Below are 23,869 nucleotides of genomic sequence, written 5' to 3'. Positions count from 1 at the left end.
CAAATTTCTCCTTTTCGTAGATAAAAGAAACCACCTCACCTGATCATCCTGGAGAGTCCTTGACACATTTTTTTTTTCTCTGCCGTTTGATATCCTTCCTAATGGAAACACTTAAACATTTGTTAGTTATAGTCATATTCCATGCATGCTCCTTTGAACTTGTATCTATTTTGGTTACAAAATCTCCTTAGCTACCATTAACATTTTCTTAAATTTATGTAAATTATAATTCAATCTCAGCATAGTATACAGTCATCCCTTGCTTTCTGTGGGCATTGGTTTCAGGACACCCCCTCACCCTGACCTTGTAGATACCAAACCGCAGATGCTCAAGTTCCTTATTAAAAATGTCAACAGTATTTGCATACATTGTATATACATCTTCCTAGATGCTTTAAATTATCTATAGATTACTTATAATATCTAGTATAATGTTATTGCATATAACCAGTTGTTACACTGTATTATTTAGGTAATAATAACAAGAAGCAAAGTTTGTACATATACAGTACTGTTTTTATTCCAAATATTTTCTATCCATAGTTGGTCAAATCCACACATGCAAAACCTACAAATATGGAGGGCCATTTATATTATAACCATTTGTTTGTTCATCTGCCACATAGGCACTTAGTAAAATATTTGGTATATGAATTAATAGTTGGGTACAGAATGGTATTAGAACTTGATATGGAGTTTGTCACTTGGATCAGTATCTAGCTATTTGACTTTGGATATAACATTTATTTTTTTCCTCTATAAAATTACAATCGTAATATGTATTTATAGAATTTTGTGATGATTACAGGTAATATTTTTCTGTAGAACAAGCTTATAAGTGCTTAGTAAGTGGCATTATTAGTCAGTTGATGTTTAATCTTATCCATTATATTTATCTTTTACCAGTCAGTCTTCAGAAAGTATCAGTTGACAGTTGATACCCTTTTGCTTGCCAGGTGACAATTAACTTAAGCAAACAGAATTTATTTGGTTGCTTTATTGGAATTCTGTGCTTATCTGGCTTTAAACACATCTGAATTCAGGGGGCTCTTAGGTTGTAAACCATTCCTGTGTGCTCCCTTTTTTATTTGTCAGATCGTCTGCGATGCCTATTGGGAGCTCGTACCTTATACAATCTTTATAGCATGAGAAACAGCAAAAATGAGAATTTCCTCATCCCCTGGAACTCCAGAAGTCCTGGAGAGAGCCCTTGTTGTCTTAGCTTGAGTCATGTGCCTAGCCAGAGGAAATGACCAGAGATGAGTTTATACTCTTAACTTGCCCTTGCTGTGACTCATTTGTCTGTTCCTGGAACTCTTGGGGGTACTATAAACCCCATCTGGACCATAAGAGAAAGGGTTTAATTCTGAAAGAGATGGAAAAACATCCTCCTCTTCATAAGATAATTTTTCAATTGTGTGTATACTTTATGGTTTCTCCTACATGCTAAACTGAATGAACACTGTGGTACTGTGATAAGACTTGATGAAGAATGCTGTTAAACAACCTCCATTGTACCAGACGGTCCCCAACTACTAAGAACTATCTGGCCACAAAAAAAAAATGTCAGTACCAAGGTTGAAAAACCTGGACTAGATAAATTGAAAATGATGGACTTTAGAAAGAATGGAGGACAAGGGAAAGGAGCATTAATTATGTTTTCAGTCAAGTATTAAGCAATGAGTAAAAAAAGGATCATGTAAATTGTATCTAAAGAACATTGTGTAAGTTATTTTTCTCTGTGTGTGTGTGTGTGTGTATGTGTGTGTGTGTGATTTTTGAGATGGTGTCTCATTGTTTCATTGCCAGGCTGAATTCATGGACCAAAGTGATCCTCCTACCTAAACCTCTTAAGTAATTGGACTATGGGATGTTCTATGCATCTGGCTCTTATTTTTATTTCTTAAGTAGCTGAACTGGGAAAGTGAATAAATGCAGTACTTTTAATTGGTACCAGTTGAATATCTCTTTTTCAAACTGCTTGGGACGAAGCATTCAGATTCAGAGCATTTTGGATTTGGGATTTTCCAATTTGGGGTGCTCAGCCTGTACTAGTATTGTTGAAACAGGCAGTTTATTAAAACTGTAGGAAAAAGCTACATAACTTAGGGACCATGTCAGTTAATCATAATGTTACCTTTTTAAAATGTGATTTCTGTTGTATGCTGCATTATTACATCAAAGTACTAGTTTTAGATTGGCATTTTCATTCTTAGCTATATTGATTAGAAAGAATGTTTACTTAAACATTAAAAATGAAATACTTTTAGTGATACTAGCAGTTAATAAGTAGATATTTATTCATTGAAAATTAATTCCCTAGATGGTAGAAGTTTGTTTATGGTTTGGTGGTGGTGGTCTCTTAGTTTCCTATGTCAGTTTATTTCATTCTCTAGTCAGAATGCATCGTATTCCTCTCCTGCTTCTTGCATGAAGTCTCTGCTACCCTGACCACACACAGTAGACTATGAAATTATTTCAGCGATTCATTTTGCTTATTTGACAAGCTTAATTTGATTACCATGAATTTTTCTAATTGTATTTGGGATAATAAAATAACTGCATGAGACATATCAGTACCTTGCTGAGTATGGTCCAAAACCAGCGCCATCAGATTCATCTGTGAATTCATAAGAAATGCAGGATTGGGGTCCTATTTCCTACCTACTGAGTCAGAATGTTTAATAAGACAGCAGGAGTACTTCCTCAACTCACCTGTGTTAATGTACTAGTGAATTCCTGACTTCTGAATTCAGTCATTTATAATCACATGAAATCATATTTTCTAGTAATATTAGGTGCATATATTGTGGTTGCCTTTTCAAAAAGTTGTTTTAGGTTGGCAATTGATTTAAAATTAAATAGTTTCAGATTACATTTCAGTGATTGATATCTTTCAAAATTTAGCATGCTCCTGTCGCTTGATGTAATCATGATAAAGAATAATTTTCCCCTTTCTTTTGTGGGTTTTTATTCATGGAGACATTATTTCTGATTTGGAGTTTTGAATTTTGATCTTTTTGATATTTTAATCATTCCATAACACATTTTATTAAAACCTGCTGTGGCCTATTTTTATTTAGGTTGTAGTCAGAACATTTTTTATTTAGAGTATAAATTTAATGAGAAGATAATTTGGTCTGTGTCTGGAACCAGTAAAGCCTTATTCTCTGTATAAATTCCAGTTGTTCTCACCTTATGGTCATTATTGAGTACATTGTAATTGTATAAATGCAGTGTATTCTAAGTTTTTTGAAATTATCAGGGCAAGCCTCTGTATTTAACCATGATTACAAGAGTCTGACTTGTGATTTGGCGCCACCTGGTGATGGCAAGTTGTCCATTTGACTTAAGACCATGTTTGTATTTCATGGCCCCAGAATATCACTGATAGTGATACCAGAAATGTCTTCCAGGTGGTTTGTGTTTGTTTCATATGTTTAAATGGGATGATCTAGCTGGCAGAACTCTTGGGACTCAAGGACCCACCCATCATCTTCCTCTTTTTGAGACAACTTTGTCTATCCCCAAAATATAAGTAATCTGTGTTGTGCTCCTTCTGAGGAACAGACTGAGCAGAGAACAGAAATCAAGAGCAGTACTCCAGATTCACTCTGTTGTGGGATTTTTTTGTATTTACCATTTAGAGTTTAGCTACAATTATAGCAACAGGTTAGAAAAGGAATGATGTTTCTTAAGGGAAAATTTCTAGATACTGTCCTCTGAACTATACTTTAAAAAAGAATATCTATTTGGGGAAACACAAAAAAGTAGATTTTAAGGAAATATATATGTGAATGGAGAACAAGGTAATTTATGTGAAACCACTTAAAATATTGCTTGGTACATAGGAGATAATTAGCTGTTGATTCCTTTTCATAATAAATGAACTTCGACAATCAAGAGGGCTCTTTAAAAGTTTTTCTCCTATCTTTAAAATCAAACAAAAACAATAAAAACTGTCTACAACTCTACCTCACCTCTTAACTATTGTGCTACCTCCACCCTTACAACCAAACTCTTAATAAGAATTTTCTGCTTTATTTCTTCACTTCCATTTACTTTTCAGACCTCTCTACTATGGCTTCTGCTTTCATCTCTATACAGAAACAGTTCTCACAATATTTACCTCCTTGTTAAAAAATCCAGCAAACCATTTTCAGTTTTTATCCTGGCTGTTCAGTAAGATTTAATCAGTCTTTGAAACCACCTTTTGAAACACTTTCTTCTCTTGGCTCCTAAGATGCTTATTCTTAGTATTAATCTGTGTTATGACTATTCCTTCTTAATTTTATCTGTTTTCAACTTCTTGTCATTTAAAATTCCACTAGGCTGTCTTAGGTCATCCATTTATTCAGATTTTGAGGAGATAGTGGTTTTTTTTTTTTATTATCGTAAACAAATGGGATACATGTTGTTTCTCTGTTTGTACATGGCGTAAAGGCTTGCCATTTGTGTAATCATAAATTTACATAGGGTAATGTTTGATTCATTCTGTTATTTTTTCCCTTCCCCCCACCCCTCCCACCCCTCTTTTCCCTCTATACAGCCCTTCCTTCCTCCATTCTTGCCCCCCTCCCTAAACCTAACTCTAACCCTAACACTAACTCTTCCCACCCCCCATTATGTGTCCTCATCCACTTATTAGCGATATCATTCGTCCTTTGGTTTTTTGAGATTGGCTTATCTCACTTAGCATGATATTCTCCAGTTTCATCCATTTGCCTGCAAATGCCATAATTTTATCATTCTTTATGGCTGAGTAATATTCCATTGCATATATATACCACATTTTCTTTATCCATTCATCAATTGAAGGACATCTAGGTTGGTTCCACAATCTGGCTATTGTGAACTGAGCAGCTATGAACATTGATGTGGCTGTATCTCTGTAATATGCTGATTTTAAGTCCTTTGGGTATAGGCCAAGGAGTGGGATAGCTGGGTCAAATGGTGGTTCCATTCCAAGTTTTCTAAGGAATCTCCACACTGCTTTCCAGAGTGGCTGCACTAATTTGCATTCCCACCAGCAATGTAAGAGCGTACCTTTCTCCCCACATCCTCGCCAACACCTGTTGTTGCTTGTATTCTTGATAATCGCCATTCTAATTGGGGTGAGATGGAATCTTAGGGTGGTTTTGATTTGCATTTCTCTTATTACTAGAGATGTTGAACATTTTTCCATATGTTTGTTGATTGCTTGTATATCTTCTTCTGTGAAGTGTCTATTCATTTCCTTAGCCCATTTGTCAATTGGGTTATTTACATTCTTGGTGTAGAGTTTTTTGAGTTCTTTATAGATTCTGGAGATTAGTGCTCTATCTGAAGTATGATTGGCAAAGATTTTCTCCCACTCTGTAGGCTCTTTCTTCGCATTGCTGATAGTTTCCTTTACTGAGAGAAAGCTTTTTAGTTTGAATCTATCCCAGTTATTAATTCTTGCTTTTATTTCTTGTGCTATGGGAGTCCTATTGAGGAAGTCTGGTCCTAAGCCGACATGTTGAAGCTCTGGACCTACTTTTTCTTCTATAAGATGCAAGGTCTCTGGTCTGATTCCGAGATCCTTAATCCATTTTGAGTTTAGTTTCATGCATGGTGAGAGATATGGGTTTAGTTTCATTCTGTTGCATATGGATTTCCAATTCTCCCAGCACCATTTGTTGAAGAGGCTATCTTTTCTCCATTGCATATTTTTGGCCCCTTTGTCTAGTATGAGAAAATTATATTTATTTGGGTTTGTGTCCGTGTCCTCTATTCTGTACCATTGATCCACCTTTCTATTTTGGTACCAATACCATGCCGTTTTTGTTACTATTGCTTTGTAGTAGAGTTGAAGATCTGGTATTGCGATACCCCCTGCTTCACTCTTTCTGCCAAGGATTGCTTTAGCTATTCTGGGTTTTTTATTCTTCCAGATGAATTTCATAATTGCTTGCTCTATTTCTGTAAGGTACATCATTGGGATTTTAATTGGAATTGCATTGAATCTGTATAGCACTTTTGGTAGTATGGCCATTTTGACAATATTAATTCTTCCTATCCAAGAACATGGGAGATCTTTCCATCTTCTAAGGTTTTCTTTAATTTCTTTCTTTAGTGTTCTGTAGTTCTCATTGTAGGAGATAGTGGTTTTAACCTTAACAGTAACAATGATAAAACTTAGATTTTTTAAAAAATATTATGACTTGTTTTTATAGACATAACTTTGTATACATTATAACACACTGTCGATAATTATAGAAAAATATGAAGATGACAGAAAAAAATATTGCTCTGAATCTCACCACCAAAAAATAAGCAGTGTTAAAATTTGGTGAGCATTTTTCATACATTCTTTCAAAAATAATAATTATAGCTCACATCCATTGAGCTTTCATATGTTAGAACTGTTTTAAAGTGCTTTAAATTCCTATACCTTCACAAGATAGAGTTATAGTTATCCCACAGATGAAGCAGAGAGAAAGGAAATAACTTGCCTCAGATCATACAGGTAGTAAGTGGTGGAGGCAGAATTCAAATGAAGAGAGCTTGGAATTTGGGAAAGGTAAGGAAAGTCAGACTGTATCTGAAGGGGCCAAAAAATGGTCCCTTCTCTCTGTGAAATTCTTAATTCACTTTGACTGTAATATTAACCAAGAAAGAAGTTAGTCAAGTAGTGAGATCACATTTAGTTTTCAACATTTGGCTCTTAAGTACAAGCTATTTGTTCAATGATGTGTTTTAATACAATCTCATCAGTTTTGGGCAGTTTTTTTAACATTTTGTTTTACTAATTTAGTATATGAAAATGATGATCAGCTCCTGTGGGACCCTGAGTACTTACCAGAAGATAAAGTGATTGTATTTCTTAAGGATGCATCTAGAAGAACAGGTGATGAGAAAGGTGTAGAAGCAATTCCTGAAGGATCTCACATAAAAGACAATGAACAGGTACATGAATAAGAAACAGCTTCAGAAATTTTCTCAAATAAATTAACTGTACACATTTATAAATATAAATGTTTTCCATTTGATTGTTGTTATTATGTCCATCAAAACTCCTATGATGTTATTAACAGGGAATCTGAAGTTATAATCAGTGTAAGACTTACTACCATACTTACTTCATTGGAATGATTTAAGCTCCAATATTAAAAAAAAAACTCATAATGTTTTATTTTGCCTGTATATGCTTTTTGTTATACTTTTTAAAGTACCTTTGGCTCTCCCTGAGAATCTGTGGATATTATCAAGCTGGGATACTCATCTGAGAAATTTATGTACGTGGTAAAACTGGCACCTTAATATAACAGCATATTTCTTGATCTTTTTTATCATTGTTTTTTCCTCTGATTTGTTTATAATAAGAATTTCAGAAAACCACAAAAAAGGAATTATGACTTTATATAAAATGAAATACAGATATTTTAAATTTCTAAATTTCTAGAATTCTATGGTTACCAAATTAAGAGTATTTATATATACTCTACCTATTTAGAATATCAAAATTGACTTCATGTTCATTTTTCCTTGGTGCTACATTGTATTCACTAAAACTATTCTGAAAAGATACAGGTAACTACTGAATTCTGGTAAAGTCTTTAAAAAATTGTAGCATTGAATTAAATTGTTCATAATCTGGATCATACATGGAAGTCTTATTTTTCTAGGCATTATATGAATTGGTTAAATGTAATTTTGATACAGAAGAAGCATTGAGAAGATTAAGATTTAATGTAAAAGCAGCTAGAGGTAAGCATAAATGTTAATTTTTTACTTGTTTTAATGATACGGCAGAAATTTAAAAATTTAGCTCTTGAGTTTACCTAAATATATCCTAAGCTTAATAATACTGATTTTTCTGAATTTAATAAATATTTGCACAATACAAGTGTTATACAAGGCCTTATGGGAAATGGGATTAAGTCAGTCTCTATTTTATGGGGGGGGGAGTCCATTTAAGTGAAAAATACAAAAGTATATAATGCTTTATAATTTCAGAATATGTTTATAAATATTTTATTATTTAGTCTTGGTAGTAATCCCTGTGAGCTAAATAATAACAAATGTTACCCTAACTTTAAAATTGTAAGACTGAGATCTCTGAACTAAAAAGTAACTTGATTGAGGCAGAAATAACTCATAAGTAATGATTCTATAACTAAAATTCAGATTTTTTTCCTTTTTTACTGTAACCCCCACTTTACCTAAGAGTACTGTTTACATATAGTTAAGTAACAAGTGAGAGATAGCTTATTTATTCAACAAATACTTGAGGGCCTTCTGAGTTCTGAGGGCATAATTATAAACAAAGTCTCTACCTTCATGGTACCTGGCAACCTAGAGAGAGTAATAGTTATGATGAGTTCTTCCAGGGAGAACTCAGTGGTAGAGCACTTGGCTAGCACGTGTGAGACACTAGGTTCAATTCTCAGCACCACATGAAAATAAATGAATAAAATTAACAGTATTGTGTTCATCTACAACTTAAAAAAATCTGTTGTAGTTGGACTTAACCTTAGTTGAGGATAGAGTGAGGGTTTTAGAGGAAGCTTCTAAAACAAAATGATATTTTTGCTGGGATGTGTAAGAATTGTCTAGGTGAAAGGATGAATGAGGTCGGATGCACAAAGTAATTCTTTAAGAGTTTGAAGTAAGAAATAACTTAGCAAATATCAGCAATTAAAGTGGCTAATATATTTGAATTATGAAGAATTTTTAAGTGGCCCAAGTGAAGGCTGGAGAGACCAAATCATTAAAAATTTTATTAAATCAGTTTTTGTTACTTTATCTTCTCTAATAAGCTAGGAATAAAGTACTTCCCTCATTTTTTTAACCAGAAAGTTATATTTGCAGTTTTGTTTGTTGTATGCAACATTTGGAACAATATGACTTAACAGTTTCCCCCCTGATTTTGTCAGAGGAATTATCTGTTTGGACAGAGGAAGAATGTAGAAATTTTGAACAAGGGCTGAAGGCCTATGGAAAAGATTTTCATTTGATTCAGGCTAATAAAGTAAGTAATGATAAATGTTCTTCCTTTTACAGAAAGAAAGCAAGCTAGTTTAACCCAAATCATTTTACTCTCTTAAGTTGCTATATTTTCTTATGTTAAAGTTTTTGTAATGAATATTATAATCTTTTGGCTTACAACTGTTGTAGTATGCTTGCCTAAACTTCCTGACATAAATTTTCCAGGTGACTATTTTCAGTGCATATTATTAGAAGTATTGAGAATTGAACTCAAGTATGTTAATCAACTTCTGGTTGTGGTATTTGTGTATAATGCAATTACTTATAGTTGTTTTCTGTCAAGGTGTGTGTGTCTGTGTGTCTGTCTCTCTCTTTCTCTCTCTCTCTCTCTCTCTCTCTCTCTAAGAATTGATCTCAGGGCCTCACATAAGTGCTTTGCCCCTGAGCCACATCCCCAACTCTTGTGACAAGATGTTTTAAAGGAGGGTCTTTAAAATAATGTTGAAATTTTGAAGCACTTTTAACATGACATTCTTGACAATTAAAATATTTGTCACATTTGCATAATTCCTGAATGGTTTAAAATCCCATTAAGATTTAATGTTTCAGGAATCTGTTTAATAGATTGACTTTATTATAAATTATCATCATCATAAACTCATAATTTAATGTGATTATCATTCTGCAATGATAGTATGAATCATATAGTATATCTCCCCAAAGAACTTTATAATTACTTGCAAATTTGTTTGAGTTTTAATTATTACAGCTTAATTCAGGTATGATTTTCAATAATACCTACCAAGTGATAGTAAAGGAAAATGAGTTGTTCCCACAAAACTGAAGACTCAAAATTTAAAATAAGAAATTAATCTCTCAGCTTGTGAGCATCATATTACTTTTAGTGAATTCAAGAAGCTTAGCTATACATATTTCCTTAAGAATAGCTTATGTGTTTTATATGATAACTTGTGTAGGACTGTGTTTTAAGTGCCTGGGCTTATGGCTGAAGTTCTCAAATAGTCTTTTTCCTCTTTTTGTATGCTTCTTATAATCAGATTACGTCCAATTGATTTGTTTCACCACGTATTTGACTTTAGTTCATGTTCATTAAATAAAAGAAAGTGACTTACAGATCCTGAGTTTTTCTTAATTTTGATATACATTAATTAGTTCATTCTCAATTATCTTATGTTTTGGTTATTAGCATCAGACATAAGTAATAAAAGAGAAATTTTGAGTCTTAAGATTTAGGAATAACGATAGATAAACTTGGTGTCAAAAGTGTATGACCCTAATGTGTCCAGATCATCTGATAATCTCAAATATAATTAGCACTCTATGCTAATGATTGACTCTGTTTCTGATTTTTTTTAATCCATTACTTCATTGTTGAAAGGGACATTTTTGATCAGATTTTTCTAGATTTTTGATTGAATTCAAATATTACTATACAAACCATGCTAGATTCCTTATAGAGGGCATCCCTGAAATGGTAACTGATATAATTAGCAGAAGCACCAACCCCTAACTACATATCTTTTTTTTTTTTTTAAAGGAGTAAGAACTTACTAGGTGGCTTGAAACTATGAGCCCAAAAGGTCTTAATATTAAGTCTTATCAAGAATAAGACCTTGATTTCTTTATAAAACATTTGAGAAGATGATCTTTTAATGTGTAGAAGTCATCTGACTTACATCCTAGTTGCTCCAGTGAACAAAAGGAGAACAATAATTCCCTGAGGAAGAATAATGATTTGTTGAAAATATCAGGAATTTATTTTCACAGTTGGAATTAAAATTCAGATCTTAATCATAAGACCTATTATAAAGTATTATTTCATTGAAGTTTTTTGATTTGGCTTAAATTTGTCTGAGAAATAAGATTCAGAGACAAAAATCGAGAAGAGGATGATTTTTTAAAGTCCTCCCATCACTTTCAGTCTCAGAGAAAAATGATTCAAAGTTGTAAAGGTAAGCAGAGGAAGAAAAATATATATTGGTTAAGGAAGGGATCAACAGGAAGGATAAGGAAGGTAAATCAGTGCCATAGGATATCTGCTTCAAGTTCAGAAATTTTATCGGTTAAAGTACTATTATCATCCATCCTCAATACTAATTTGGATAACCCTTTTCTCCTTTTAACTCCCAGTATTTTATTTGTGCACATCAACTTTAACGGCTCTCCAAGCTAAATAGTGAAAAAGGGGGTTTTGTGAGCATCATTTGTTAATCCCCATGGGTCTTAAACATTATGTGAGGGGAGCCATTCATTTGCACACATAGTTACAGCACAGTAAGGCATAGGAGTAACTTAGTAAACAAAACATAAGCATAATTATGATCACTTTTATCACACTGTGACATATCCTCCTCAGACTTCTAGAAAGTAAATTATATTAGCCTGGGTTGTTGTTGGGACTAGTATGAGAATCTTCTGAAAGAGTTTAAAGTTTAGGTGCTCTGTGAGAAGAAGTATTTTCAAACTGTTTGTAATATTTGTTTTTCACCTAAATGCCAATTCCAGACATTTTCAATAGAAGAGCATTTACTTTCTAGTAAATATTTAGGATGGTAGCCTTTTAAAAAGTATAATATTAAATATCTGAAGACCAGATTAATTAATTACCAAAGCATTAATTCTCTTACTGGAAGCTTAGAAAGAAGCTTTCAACACAGTTGCTGCAGTGTTGTATTTCATACATATTATAGATCAGTTAAAGATAAGTTTATTTTCAAACTTCAAATGTTTTTTCATAAAATAACTATTAAGAAGTAGATGAGAGCCGGGCGCCATGGTGCATGCCTGTAATCCCAGTGACTTGGGAGGCTGAGACAGCAGGATCTTGAGTTCAAAGCCAGCTTCAGCAGTGAAGAGGCTCTAAGCTACTTAATGAGACCCTGTCTCTAAATAAAATACAAAAAATAGGGCTGGGGATGTGGTTTGAGTACCCCTGAGTTCAATCCCCGTTACCCCCCACCCACCCAAAAAAAAAGAAGTACGTGATTTTTAAAAACAAGTTTGTTTGTTTTAGGTACGAACAAGATCAGTTGGTGAATGTGTAGCATTCTATTATATGTGGAAAAAATCGGAACGTTATGATTTCTTGCCCAGCAAACACGATTTGGAAAAAAGAAATATAATCTTCATCCTGGTGTAACGTGAGTTAATTTTTTTCTTTACAGAAAAATATTTTTTCTAACTTTTCTAGGACTTTATTAAAAGTATAATGGTTTTTAGATTTTTAATTTTGTAATAGAATTACATCAGTTTATATTTTTGCCTTCATAGGACATTTAGACTTTTCAATATCTTATAAAAGATTGTAAGCCACACCTCATATTATTCAAAGTAACAAACCTATCATTAAAGCGTAGAGTGTATATTTTTATTATATACCCCTGAGAAGAAACAGAACTGTGAAAAAGTGTGTCGAATTCTATTCCATTCAGTGTATGCATATACAGTTTTGATCCCTGATAATTCATTGAGAGCATTGGAAATAGGAAAGAAGAAAGACCACTTGCTTTCTAAAACTAGGGTGATATGACTAGTAGAGGCCCTTTAAAGAGGAAGGAAAATTAATATTTTTCCTTGTCCAATCAATTTTGATCCCAAGAACCAAAACAAGATTTGAATATGATGTTGTAAAAAGGAAAAAGCAAAGGAATATAATAAATCAGGTCAAATCGCATCTTCTTTTTTGCCACTGTTTAACAGAAGAAGGAAAATGCACATAGTGACTTCCTTTTTCCTAGCTGTGCTGAATCTTCATCAGAAGTAATATTTAATGATCAGTAATCCAACTCTAGCTTTCTCCCAATAACACAGATATGGGTTGTTGTATCCAGTCTGTGCAAAATGTTTTGTTAAACCAATGCAGTTCTCATGCATCAAATTCTTTTAGCCTCATTCAGTCTGGTTTTGGAATAAAGCAGTCTACCACCACTCCTGGTAATTTGTTACTTGTTACATAAAGCACAGAGAGTATTGAACTTTTTTAAATTTTTTTTTTTTTATTTTAGATGGACACAATACCTTTATTTTATTTATTTTTTATGTAGCACTGAGGATCAAACCCATTGCCTCACACATGGTAGGCAAGCGCTCTACCACTGAGCCACAACCCCATCCTGAGTATAGAACTCTTTGTCCCACATGAATTGTTCTAAAATGTCAATGGATTGTTAAGACAGAATTAACTGTATATGATACTGCCCTTGATTATTCCCTAATGTTTACAGAATAAAAATAATGCAAAGCTATGACTTGATTTCATCAATATGCATCAGTAAATATATTCTTAGTTAAGACTGGCAAAATAATTGCTTTTCAAAGATATGTATGTTATGTATATTTGATTATGCTTTTCAAACTCCTAGGCTTTCTTGGTCACATTAATTTATACTATATGTCTCTCTTGGTCACTTCCATGGAGGATCCAGTGTTCTAAAGCCCAAAAGTCTAAAAAGGAATAAATGAGTTTGATTGGTTCTTGGAAATCATGAGACAATGGACTGTGTACCTCCTCCCTTGTTATTCAAAGCTGATGATTGCTAGGGTGGAATTTCATATAGAGCAGCATTCCAAATTTTATCTAACTACTTAGTGTTATTGAAATTATAATTTTTATAGGTTATTCATTGATAGTATACAAGCATTATGCTATGGGACTAAATATATCTCTCCAGTAGGCAGAGTATATCTTAAAATAGTCTCAGTTTTCAACTATTCTGTAGGGAAAAATAATAGTAACATCTTTCATTTTTTTCACCCATTTCAGAAATAATGTTCACACATGAACTACAGTCAATCTGTCATCATCAGCAGTAAGAACATAAGAGTTGTCATTCTGGGTCAGACTCATGGTTCATCCAGTTTTCTCTTTGAGAAAGCATCACCAAGGGAAGTGTTGTGGGCTGGCTTAGTTGGTCCTCTGTGACGTCAAGCTCAACAGGTTAGGTAGGGATGTACCACCAAACATTCTAGTTTCTATAATAATCTTTCCATAGTTTATGAAAACTTTTTGAAGATACTTATATCCGTAAGCTTGAATCCTCTTAAGGTTAAGTATTCTGGGATGGAATAAGCATAGTAACCCATATCTTCTATTATCTCAGACTACAAGCGTTAACAGTGGTCCCTTGATGAAATGTTATGATGTGAACAAATGTATTTTTTCCCTTAGGCAGGATTACCATGGTTTTGTAGGCATCAGTTATAACTCCTCTGGGTCTTTTATGTTTTTTAAAATTGAAAGAACCATGATTTTTTTTTAACTGATAGTCATCCTTTTTAGCTGTACAGTCTTCCATAAGAAGCAGTAATCAAACTGTACATGATTTTTCAGATAGGGAGAAATTGTAGGGTTTTTTTTTTGTAAACATGGAGAAAATTTTCTGGCTTGCTTCCATTTTCTATTAAAAGTTGCATTTTAAATGTTGTATTAAAACATAAAATTAATGCTTAAAGGGAAAAATTTGTGTGAATTTTTCTTAACCATAGTAAGATCAAAATCCATAGTTCAGAACACATTACCTGAAAGTTTATTTTCCCACTAAATTTTTACCTTCCATTTGTAAGCATGTTTGCTACTTTTCTACCTACCTACATAGTTTTTGAAAGATCCAGCCAGCCACATGAAAATTGGAAATTTCATTCATCTTTAGAAAAATGACAGTGTTCTTTGTATCATTGCCATATTCAGAAATTTAAAATAATTTGATATGTAACAACTCTAGCTTCCTTTTGCCTTTTAACATCCTCCATTATTCATACTCACTAAACTATATTTATTTTCACCCTTTCCTCATCATTTGTCTTGTTCTCTTAGTCTTAGCTTCGAAATTCCTTTGGTATTCATCAAACTCATGTCTATTTCCTTGTACTTCAAATTATTTGTCATTGTTCTGTAATTATAATGAGTAGCAGAGAGCTGAAAGAGGACTTAAAAACCATTGAGTTTTAATTCTAATCTCCACTTACAAATGAGGAAAATAATGCCTACGATATTAAATTGATTCAGTCACAGTCATATATGTTTCTGTGATAGGCATTAGCTTTGTATCTTAGACTATTTGAAATCATCTTGAGGTTGAGTACTAAATTCCTCATATCCTTATATCCTCATAACCCAGGTGACAGTGGTGATAAATATAATAAGTTTATAACACAATTAAGAGTATATTGTAGATTCTTTCCACAGAATTTCAGCGAAGTCATAAGAGGTTTAACTATTTCCTTCTTATTCACATTCTTAACCTTATTGCAAAGTTTCAAGAGATTCATTTTAATCTTATTTCAAAGAAATTTTAAAATAAATATGTATTTATTAAATTTATTGGTGTAGTGGTAAACAAAATAGACTAAAGCTCCTGCCCTTGGAGGATTATATTTTAGTACAGGAATCAGCAAATATCTTCTTTATGTAAAGAGATAAAGAATAAATATTTTAGTCTCTGCAGATCCTAAGGTCTCTGTCACAACTACCCAACTCTGTTGTCATTGCAGGAAGACAGTTATAGACACTAATACGTGTGACTGCATACCAGTAAAACTTTACAAAAATAGGTGGCTAGCCCACAGTACATAGTTTGCTGACCTTTGTAGTTTACAAAACATTGTCATACATACCAAATAGAACAAGCGTGTGATAGATGGGATGGGTATAACTTATCTGCATTTTCTAGGTAAAGACACTGACCCTCAAAAAGAGCCAAGTATGTAACCCAGATCTTCTCACCCTAGCCCAATGTCATTATGACTAACACAGGGAAGAATTGAGCTCACCTTAATAGATACTGATAGGATAAAATCTACAGATAAGTCTGAGAACTTAGTTTATTATAGCTCAGATCTATAATAGAAGGTATTTAGAAGAGATTTTTAGAGATGGTCAGTCTTCTTCATTGTGCCCCCATTTATCTTCCTTCTGCTTTTAGGAACTTTAAAAGTCCAACATTTGTTCAGAACTTAATTTGTTTTCTTGATAACAACATCCCAGTCTCTTCACTTGCAGATCCTTCAGTTTTAATTGAGCTACTCTGAACACTTGCCTACAAATTTAAGTTTTTAAACTTTCATGGGTCTTTAAAATTTGCTAGTTTAAAGCCTTTATACATTTTCCCTACAAACATGTAACCAAAGGGAATTTTCCATTTAAATGTTTAGATCCTGGTGCAGGAGGCACTAGATTGAATGGAAGTGAAAATTAGGATGTTTTTGTTAATGAAGAATTGAAAATTTAACCTCAGCTAATTTTAATTTTAAGCCCTTTTTTATTATAAGAAAATAATTGTATTATTATTTACCTTAAATTTTAAGGGACTACATGGATCGGCTTTTGGATGAAAGTGAAAGTGCTGCATCAAGTCGAGCACCATCCCCTCCCCCAACTGCCTCAAACAGCAGCAATAGCCAGTCTGAGAAAGAAGATGGCACTATAAGCAATAGTAACCAAAATGGTAAGTAACTCATTAAACATTTCTGTTTCTTCATGGTGAGGGATACTGTCTTTCAGTACATAGCTCAGGAAACTCAGTTTGGGGGACTGAGGTTGTAGCTCAGTAGTAGAGTGCTTGCCTTGTACATGTGAGGCACTGAGTTCAATCCTCAGCACTACATAAAAATAAATAAAATAGGGCTGGGGAGATAGCTCAGTTGGTAGAGTGCTTGCCTTGCAAGCACAAGGCCCTGGGTTTGATCCCCAGCACGGCATAAATTAATTAATTAATTAATTAATTAATTAATAGTGTTCATTTACAACTAAAAAAAGTATTTTAAAAAAAGGATCCGATCACCTTCAAAAAAAAGAAAAAAGAAACTTAGTTTGGGTTTATCAGACTTCTAAAACAGAAAATGAAAATTTTAAGTAAAATATGAAATATACATAATGTCAGCATACATATTTTAAAAGTCACAGAATACATAGTAACTGGAAAGAATTTCCATTAATATTCCTAAAAAGTAAATATTAAAGCATACTACCGACAGTGACCATTTCTTTTTAAGAAATGTGTTTACAGTAGCATCTCTCCTTATCTAGGTGGAGTGATGCCTGGATATAAGTATTGGTGTTAACTTTTAGACCAGAGTTCCAGGCATTTCACAATTATAATGAAATACCTTGAGTGCTTTTGTCACTACAGCACTTAGCTGTAAGCATATAAAGAAAAAAAAGTGGGTAATAAGGGTGCTGCTTTGAATATTTAAGCATAATATTGATAGCATAATAACCTTGATGTATCTCATGATACAGTATCTCATGATACATTAATCCCTTTGTTTAAGTGCATTTTTGAGCTAAGAAAAATAGAATATTTTATTTTAACCAGAATGTAATACTTGAGGCTTATTCTTTATGCTGAATATTTTTCACGTAATTAAACTTAATAATTATCTCTAGTGGTAGGTCCTGTGTTTACTTCCTATCACCAAAATTTGAATTCCATTTTGCCATGAACTCTAATGATCTATCATTCTTTACTTTTATTAGGATAATTATGCTTTTACTTTTTTTAACCTGTTGTGGAGGAATTTTTATTTACTTTTAGCACTTTTAAGTGTATGTTTGGACACTACAGCATTACTTTTTAAAAAACAGATTATTTAAATCTTCTGAGGTAAATACAGTGTGTGATCTTTTAAAGCACAAAACCCATAGATTTCATTAAGAATACAAAAGTTACAGTATCTTAATTTTATATGGCAGTAGAAAATTTAAGTTTCTATAATAAAAACCATTGGTTTTGTTTTTACATGGATTTAGAAAGTCAGCCCTTTTGCTAAATCTAGAAAGTTTATGCATATCTCTTCAGTTCAGCTTATTTAGGCTACTAGATCCAATGCCTCTTTTTTTTTTTTTTTTTGGTACAGGAGATTGAAACCAGGGTCATTTAACCACTGAGCCACATTCCCAACCCCCACTCCTTTTTTTTTTTTTTTAAATGGCATTAATCCACTCATAAGGATGGATCCCCTCAGAGTCTAATTTCCTTTTTTTAGTATTTTTAATTTGTTCTAATTAATTATACATGATAGTAGAATACATTTTGACACATTGTACACAAATGAAGCATAACTTCTCATTCCTCTGGCCATACATGGTCCAGAGTCACACTGATCATATATTCATACAGTGTAGGGTAATAATGGTTGTCTAATTGTACTGTCCTTCCTATCCCCACCGTCGGACCCCTCCCCTCACTCCCTTCTGCACAATCCAAAGTTCCTTCATTCTTCCCTATCCCCCTGCCCCATTATGGTTCAGCATCTGCTTAACAGAAAATATTCGACCTTTGGTTTTTTGGGATCGGCTTATATCACTTAGCATGATATTCTTTTGATATTCTCTAGTTCCATCCATTTACCTGCAAATGCCATAATTTCATTCTTCTTTAAGGCTGAGTAATGTTCCATTGTGCATATGTACCACATTTTCTTTATCTATCCTATTGAAGGGCATCTAGGTTGGTTCCATAGTTTAACTGTTATTAATTGAGCTGCTATAAATATTGATGTGGCTACATCACTGTAATATGCTGATTTTAAGTCCTGTGGGTATAAACTGAGAAGTGGGATAGCTGGGTCAAATGGTGATTCCATTCCAGGTTTTCTGAGGAATCTCCATACTTCTTTCCAGAGTGGTTGCACCAATTTGCAGTCCCACCAGCAATGTAAGAGTGTACCTTTTCTCCCACATCCTAGCCAACAATTATTATTGCTTGTATGCTTGATAATTGCCATTCTGACTAGAGTGAGATGAAATCTTAGAGTGGTTTCCTTTTTGTTGTGGTGGTGGTGGTTTTTTGTTCGTTTATTTTGTTTTGTGGTTTTTGTTGTTGTTTTGTTTTGCTTTGCTGGGAATTGACCCAGGCAGGGCCTTACACCTGCAAGGCAAGCACTTAAAAGTAGTTTTGTTTTCCTTTAATTGCTAGAGATGATGAACATTTTTTCATGTTTGTTAATTGATTGTATTTCTTCTTCTGTGAAGTGTCTGTTCAGTTCCTTAGACCATTTAATAATAGGGTTACTTGTATTTTTGGTGTAAAGTTTTTGAGTTCTTTATGTTCCTGGAGATTAGTGCTCTCTCTGAGGTGCAGAGGTGCGTATGGCAAAGATTTTCTCCCATTCTGTAGGCTCTCTCTTCATGTTATTATTTCCTTTGCTGAGAAGAAGTTTTTTACTTTGAATCCATCCCATTTATTGATTCTTGATTTTACTTCTTGCACTTTAGGAGTCTAGTTAAGGAAGTCAGGTCCTAAGCTGACATGATGACGATTTGGACCTACTTTTTCTTCTATTAGGCACAGTTCTCTGTTCTAGTGCCTCAGATTTTAATCCACTTGGAGTTGATTTTTGTGCAGAGTGAGAAATAGTGGTTTAATTTCATTTTGTTACTTTTGGATTTCCAGTTTTCCTAGCACCTTTTATCGAGAGCCTGTCTTTTCTCCAATGTATGTTTTTGGTGCTTTTGTCTAGTAGTAGATAACCACATTTATGTGGGTTTGTCTCTGTGTCTTCGATTTTGTACCATTGGTCTACATGTCTATTTTGATGCCATGCCATTTTTACTACTATTTCTCTGTAATATAGTTTAAGGTCTGGTATTTTAATACCTCCTGCTTTACTCTTCTTGCTAAGGATTGCTTTGCCTATTCTGAATCTCTTTATTTTTCCAAATGAATTTCATAATTGCTTACTCTACTTCTATGAGGTACATCATTGGGATTTTAATTGGAATTGCATTGAATTTGTATAGCACTTGTGGTAGTATGGCCATTTTGACAATATTAATTCTGCCTATCCAAGAACATGGGAGATCTTTCCATCTTCTAAGGTCTTCTTCAATTTCTTTCTTTAGTGTTCTGTAGTTTTCATTGTGGAGGTCTTTCACCTCTTTTGTGAGATTGATTCTCAAGTATTTTATTTTTGAGGCTATTGTGAATGGGATAATTTTCCTCATTTCTCTTGCAGTGGTTTCATCACTTATGTATAGAAATGCATTTGATTTATGGGTGTTGATTTTATATCCTGCTACTTTGCTGAATTCATTTATTAGTTCTAGAAATTTTCTGATGGAATCTTTTGGATCTTCTAAATATAGAATCATGAGAAATGCATTGGATTTATTGGCGTTGATTTTATATCCTGCTACTTTGCTGAATTCGTTTATTAGTTCTAGAAGTTTTCTGGTGGAATATTATGGATCTCTAAATATAGAATCATGTCATGGGCAAATAGTGATAGTTTAAGTTCTTCTTTTTCTATAATTTCTTTTTTCTGCTCTTTTGTCTAATTGCTTTGGCTAGAGTTTCCAGGACTGTGTTGAATAGAAGTGGTGAAAGAGGGCATTACAGTTTTTAGAGGGAATGCTTTCAGTTTTTCTTTATTTAGAATGATGTTGGCCTTGCCCAGCCCATTTTTTATGTTTTATTTACAGACAGGGTCTCTCCATGTTGCTTAGGGCCTTGCTAAGTTCCTGAGGCTGGCTTTGAACTCCTGGTCCTCCTGCCTCAGCCTCTTGAGCTGCCAATGCCTCTTTGTTGTTACATAATACCTAGTAGTCTTTTAACATATGCCAAATTCTGCAGGATACAATGGAACACACCTGTAATCCCAGCAACTTGGGAGGCCAAGGTAGGAGGATCATAGGTTTGAGGGCAACTTCAGCAGTTGAAGGCACTCTCAAAATAAAAAATACAAAGGGCATTGGATGTAACTAGCAGTAAAGTCCCCCTGGGTTCAGTCCCCAGCACAAAATGAAAAAAAGTTAACATATGCCAAATTCTGTTCTTTGTTCTTTATATTTATTAACTTACTTGATTTTCACAAGGCATATTGTGAGGTAAACCTGTTTTGATCCTTATTTGAGTATATGTGATGAAACTGATACAGAGTATAAGGAGCTTGCCTAACATCATGCAACTAGTAAGAGCCACAATTCAGACCATATCTGTATACAGATTTGATACTTAGCTTTTTGATGAAAAGGTATTTTGCAATAGCTGTATTATAATACTTTACAAATTTAACTTTTTTGTACTAGCAGTTTTATTTATCTTTCTTCCTACTTAGGGGTGTCATCTAATGGACCAGGTGAAATATTAAACAAAGAAGAAGTAAAAGTTGAAGGATTACACGTCAATGGACCAACAGGTGGAAATAAGAAACCACTTCACGCAGACATGGATACTAATGGTTATGAAACAGATAACTTAACCACTGACCCAAAACTTGCCCATATGACTGCAAGAAATGAAAATGATTTGGATGAAAAAAGTGAGAGACCTGCCAAAAGGCGAAGGGTAAATAGCAATGGAAAAGAAAGTCCTGGTTCTTCTGAATTTTTCCAAGAAGCAATATCACATGGAAAATTTGAAGAACTTGAAAACACAGATGACTAAATTTTAGACCTATTTTACTTTATTTGGAGAAAATTCTGGTGTGTCTAAAATTTTCAGGGTTGATGGGTTACCTTAAAAATTTTTTATTTCCTACAGCAATTGGTTAAAATTTGAAAATTCTAATTGAATCATAACTTTTTAGGAAATAAGATTTTACAATTCTGCCTTTTTCAAGTTCTTTTACTGCACAACTGTCAGACCCTTTTAAGGATATAGAAAATAATTTTAGCAAATTTGAATGAAGTAAAGATATCAGTACCTTCTCATTTGATATATTAATCATAAAAGTTCACTACAAGATAATTTTTCTTTAGTTTCATATGGAGTAATATCCCCAAAAAACAAGTTCAAAGTTCTGCTTAACACCTGTTTTTCTGAGTTTCTTGAAATGTCCTTATAAAAGGCATTTTCTCTCCATATAAATTGAGTATCATTATTAAGGGAACCCTTATGAATCCTGAAAGTTATGCTAGCATGATTTTTTATATATAGAAGTTTAAAAATAAACCAAGTCAGGTTTGTATATGTAAAATTGTTGACATCAATGATGTCTTTCCATATTCTTATCTGGGCTTAAGAAATACATTCTGTATTTTTCCAGATTCTTTGTAGCCTTTGAAAGATTTTTACAGTACATATGTCTTGACTGAGCTGTCCTTTCTTAATACAAAAAAGCTTGTATAATTTTCTTAACTTGTACAGTTGATAAACTTTTATGAGAGGAATTGATATCCTGAGTCTGTCAGCTTTCATTTTATTTTGCTAAGGTTTTTCTAATGAATTTTTAAGTGTTTGTGTATAACTAAGTCCTGTTTCTTATCCAGGTGGTAAAAGCCTTCATAAAGAATAGTGAAAATAAATTTCTACTTATGGACAAGTAATTTGAGAATTCTGAAATTAAGCATGATGCTTAGATTGCACAGTTTGTTTTGCATTTGCTATAATTTTCAAAATTATTTTTTAAGCAAAACAAAGGTTTAATGTCAGCTTAAATGTGTCATGCTGACTAGACTCCTGTTTAGTTATTTTTATATGCATTACAAATTCCCATTTTTGCATTAAATCAATAGAGGGGAAAAGGTTAAGCGATATTAAGATATTGGCACACAAGGAGTAACTTGATAGGCAACTGTTTTGATTTTATGAGGAAGTGATGGAGTTTGAAGAGTTTTCAGACTTTTGCAATATAAGCCAGTTTTCCAGATTTGATAATGTTTTTCCAGAATGAAAATAAGATATATATATAAAACCATTGCTCTGAGTGATGACAAACAGGATTATCCATCTGCATAGTCTTGTAAGGGTGCCATTTTATTTTTAGTGCAAAATTCTTGTTAAGAAATGTAGTTTTATACAGCTGATAGACCAACCTATATCCAGACTTTTATAAAAGATTATTAACTATTCTTTTCTCACAGACATATCCCCAAATGCTTCTTCCAGTTCATTTTTAGCCATCAGTTCAAGAAGCCAATGCCTTTTTAAAATAAATCTTCAGTAGTCTTCTTTTTAATGGCTCAATTGTCTAATGCAACTGAGTAGAGGTTTGCACTGAGTAATTGTCATTTAGGCCTTACCCCCACAAGGTATTATTAACATTTGTTCAGACTGCTTCCTTTCACCAATGTGAACAACTTTGTTCCCCAAACAGTGTTAAAAGCCACTTTACAACACTTGATGTCATATAATGTACATTCACTGTTGTTACATAAATATACAAGTAAATCAAAGCTTTGGGTAGAAGTGTCAAGAAGCAAGGAATTTTTTGTTTTTGTTTGTTTTACTTAAAACCTTAATTTATCCAGAATGGCAGTAGCTTTAGCAGATGGTCATGGTCCTTTTTTAAACCAGATTTTATGAAATGAATCCAAAGCATCCTAGCTCTTTGTCAAAGATGGTCTATAGAAATGTTTTAAAAGAATAGCAATGCTGTGCTGTTTAAATGGTTGCAATATTAGAATTGCCATTTTCACCTTTTTTAAAAGATGCATTTTGTTTGCTGGTTTGTGAAGTTCTTACAAACTTATTACAGGAATGTTTTAAGTAAATTCTCAGGCATGATTATAAATGTGGCACATGTATAAATGTTAGGAAAATTTTACTTTTCTTGTCTTTTTAAAGTATGCATAATGAACATTCCACTATTATAATACATAATGTTCAGCTTTTCTTAAATATTTAATTGTATTTTGTGTTTATACAGACATTTCACACTTCTCTTCATAACACAGCCACTATAATTTGATAAGTCATTGCACTATTTAAAATTTTTTAGTAATATCATGAATTTAATTTGCTTAAGATTTAGTACATTTCATAACTCTTGAACTCTTGACAAACTGCATTGGGAAAAGAAGCCTTTGTTAATAGTTACTTAGTCCCCCTACCCCACTCCCACCCCAGCAAAGCACTATCATTTTCATTTGGTATTGTTTTATGATGTTTTCAAATAGAGTTCAGAATCTGCAACTCAGTTCAACACAGATCTGTTGAGCTTTAAAATGTATTTGAAG

The 23,869-nt window shown here is 33.2% G+C and overlaps 1 protein-coding gene across 1 annotated transcript in view; it reads left to right on the top strand.

Annotated features, from left to right (window-relative positions):
- Nucleotides 1-23,508, top strand: part of Mier1 (MIER1 transcriptional regulator) — a 61,435-nt gene extending 37,927 nt beyond the window's left edge. The window contains 7 exon segments of the mRNA XM_047539753.1: nt 6,779-6,930; nt 7,650-7,731; nt 8,901-8,995; nt 11,987-12,056; nt 12,059-12,113; nt 16,276-16,415; nt 21,028-23,508. Of these exon segments, the coding sequence (XP_047395709.1) occupies nt 6,779-6,930; nt 7,650-7,731; nt 8,901-8,995; nt 11,987-12,056; nt 12,059-12,113; nt 16,276-16,415; nt 21,028-21,356 (923 nt within the window). The 3' untranslated portion in view covers nt 21,357-23,508.
- The last annotated feature ends 361 nt before the right edge of the window (nt 23,509-23,869 follow it).

The sequence above is a fragment of the Sciurus carolinensis genome, chromosome 1 (genome assembly GCF_902686445.1).
Source record: "Sciurus carolinensis chromosome 1, mSciCar1.2, whole genome shotgun sequence".
Taxonomy (NCBI): Eukaryota; Metazoa; Chordata; class Mammalia; order Rodentia; family Sciuridae; genus Sciurus; species Sciurus carolinensis.
The sequence above is the reverse complement of the archived record's forward strand: the minus strand, read 5'-3'. Positions and strand labels throughout refer to the sequence as shown.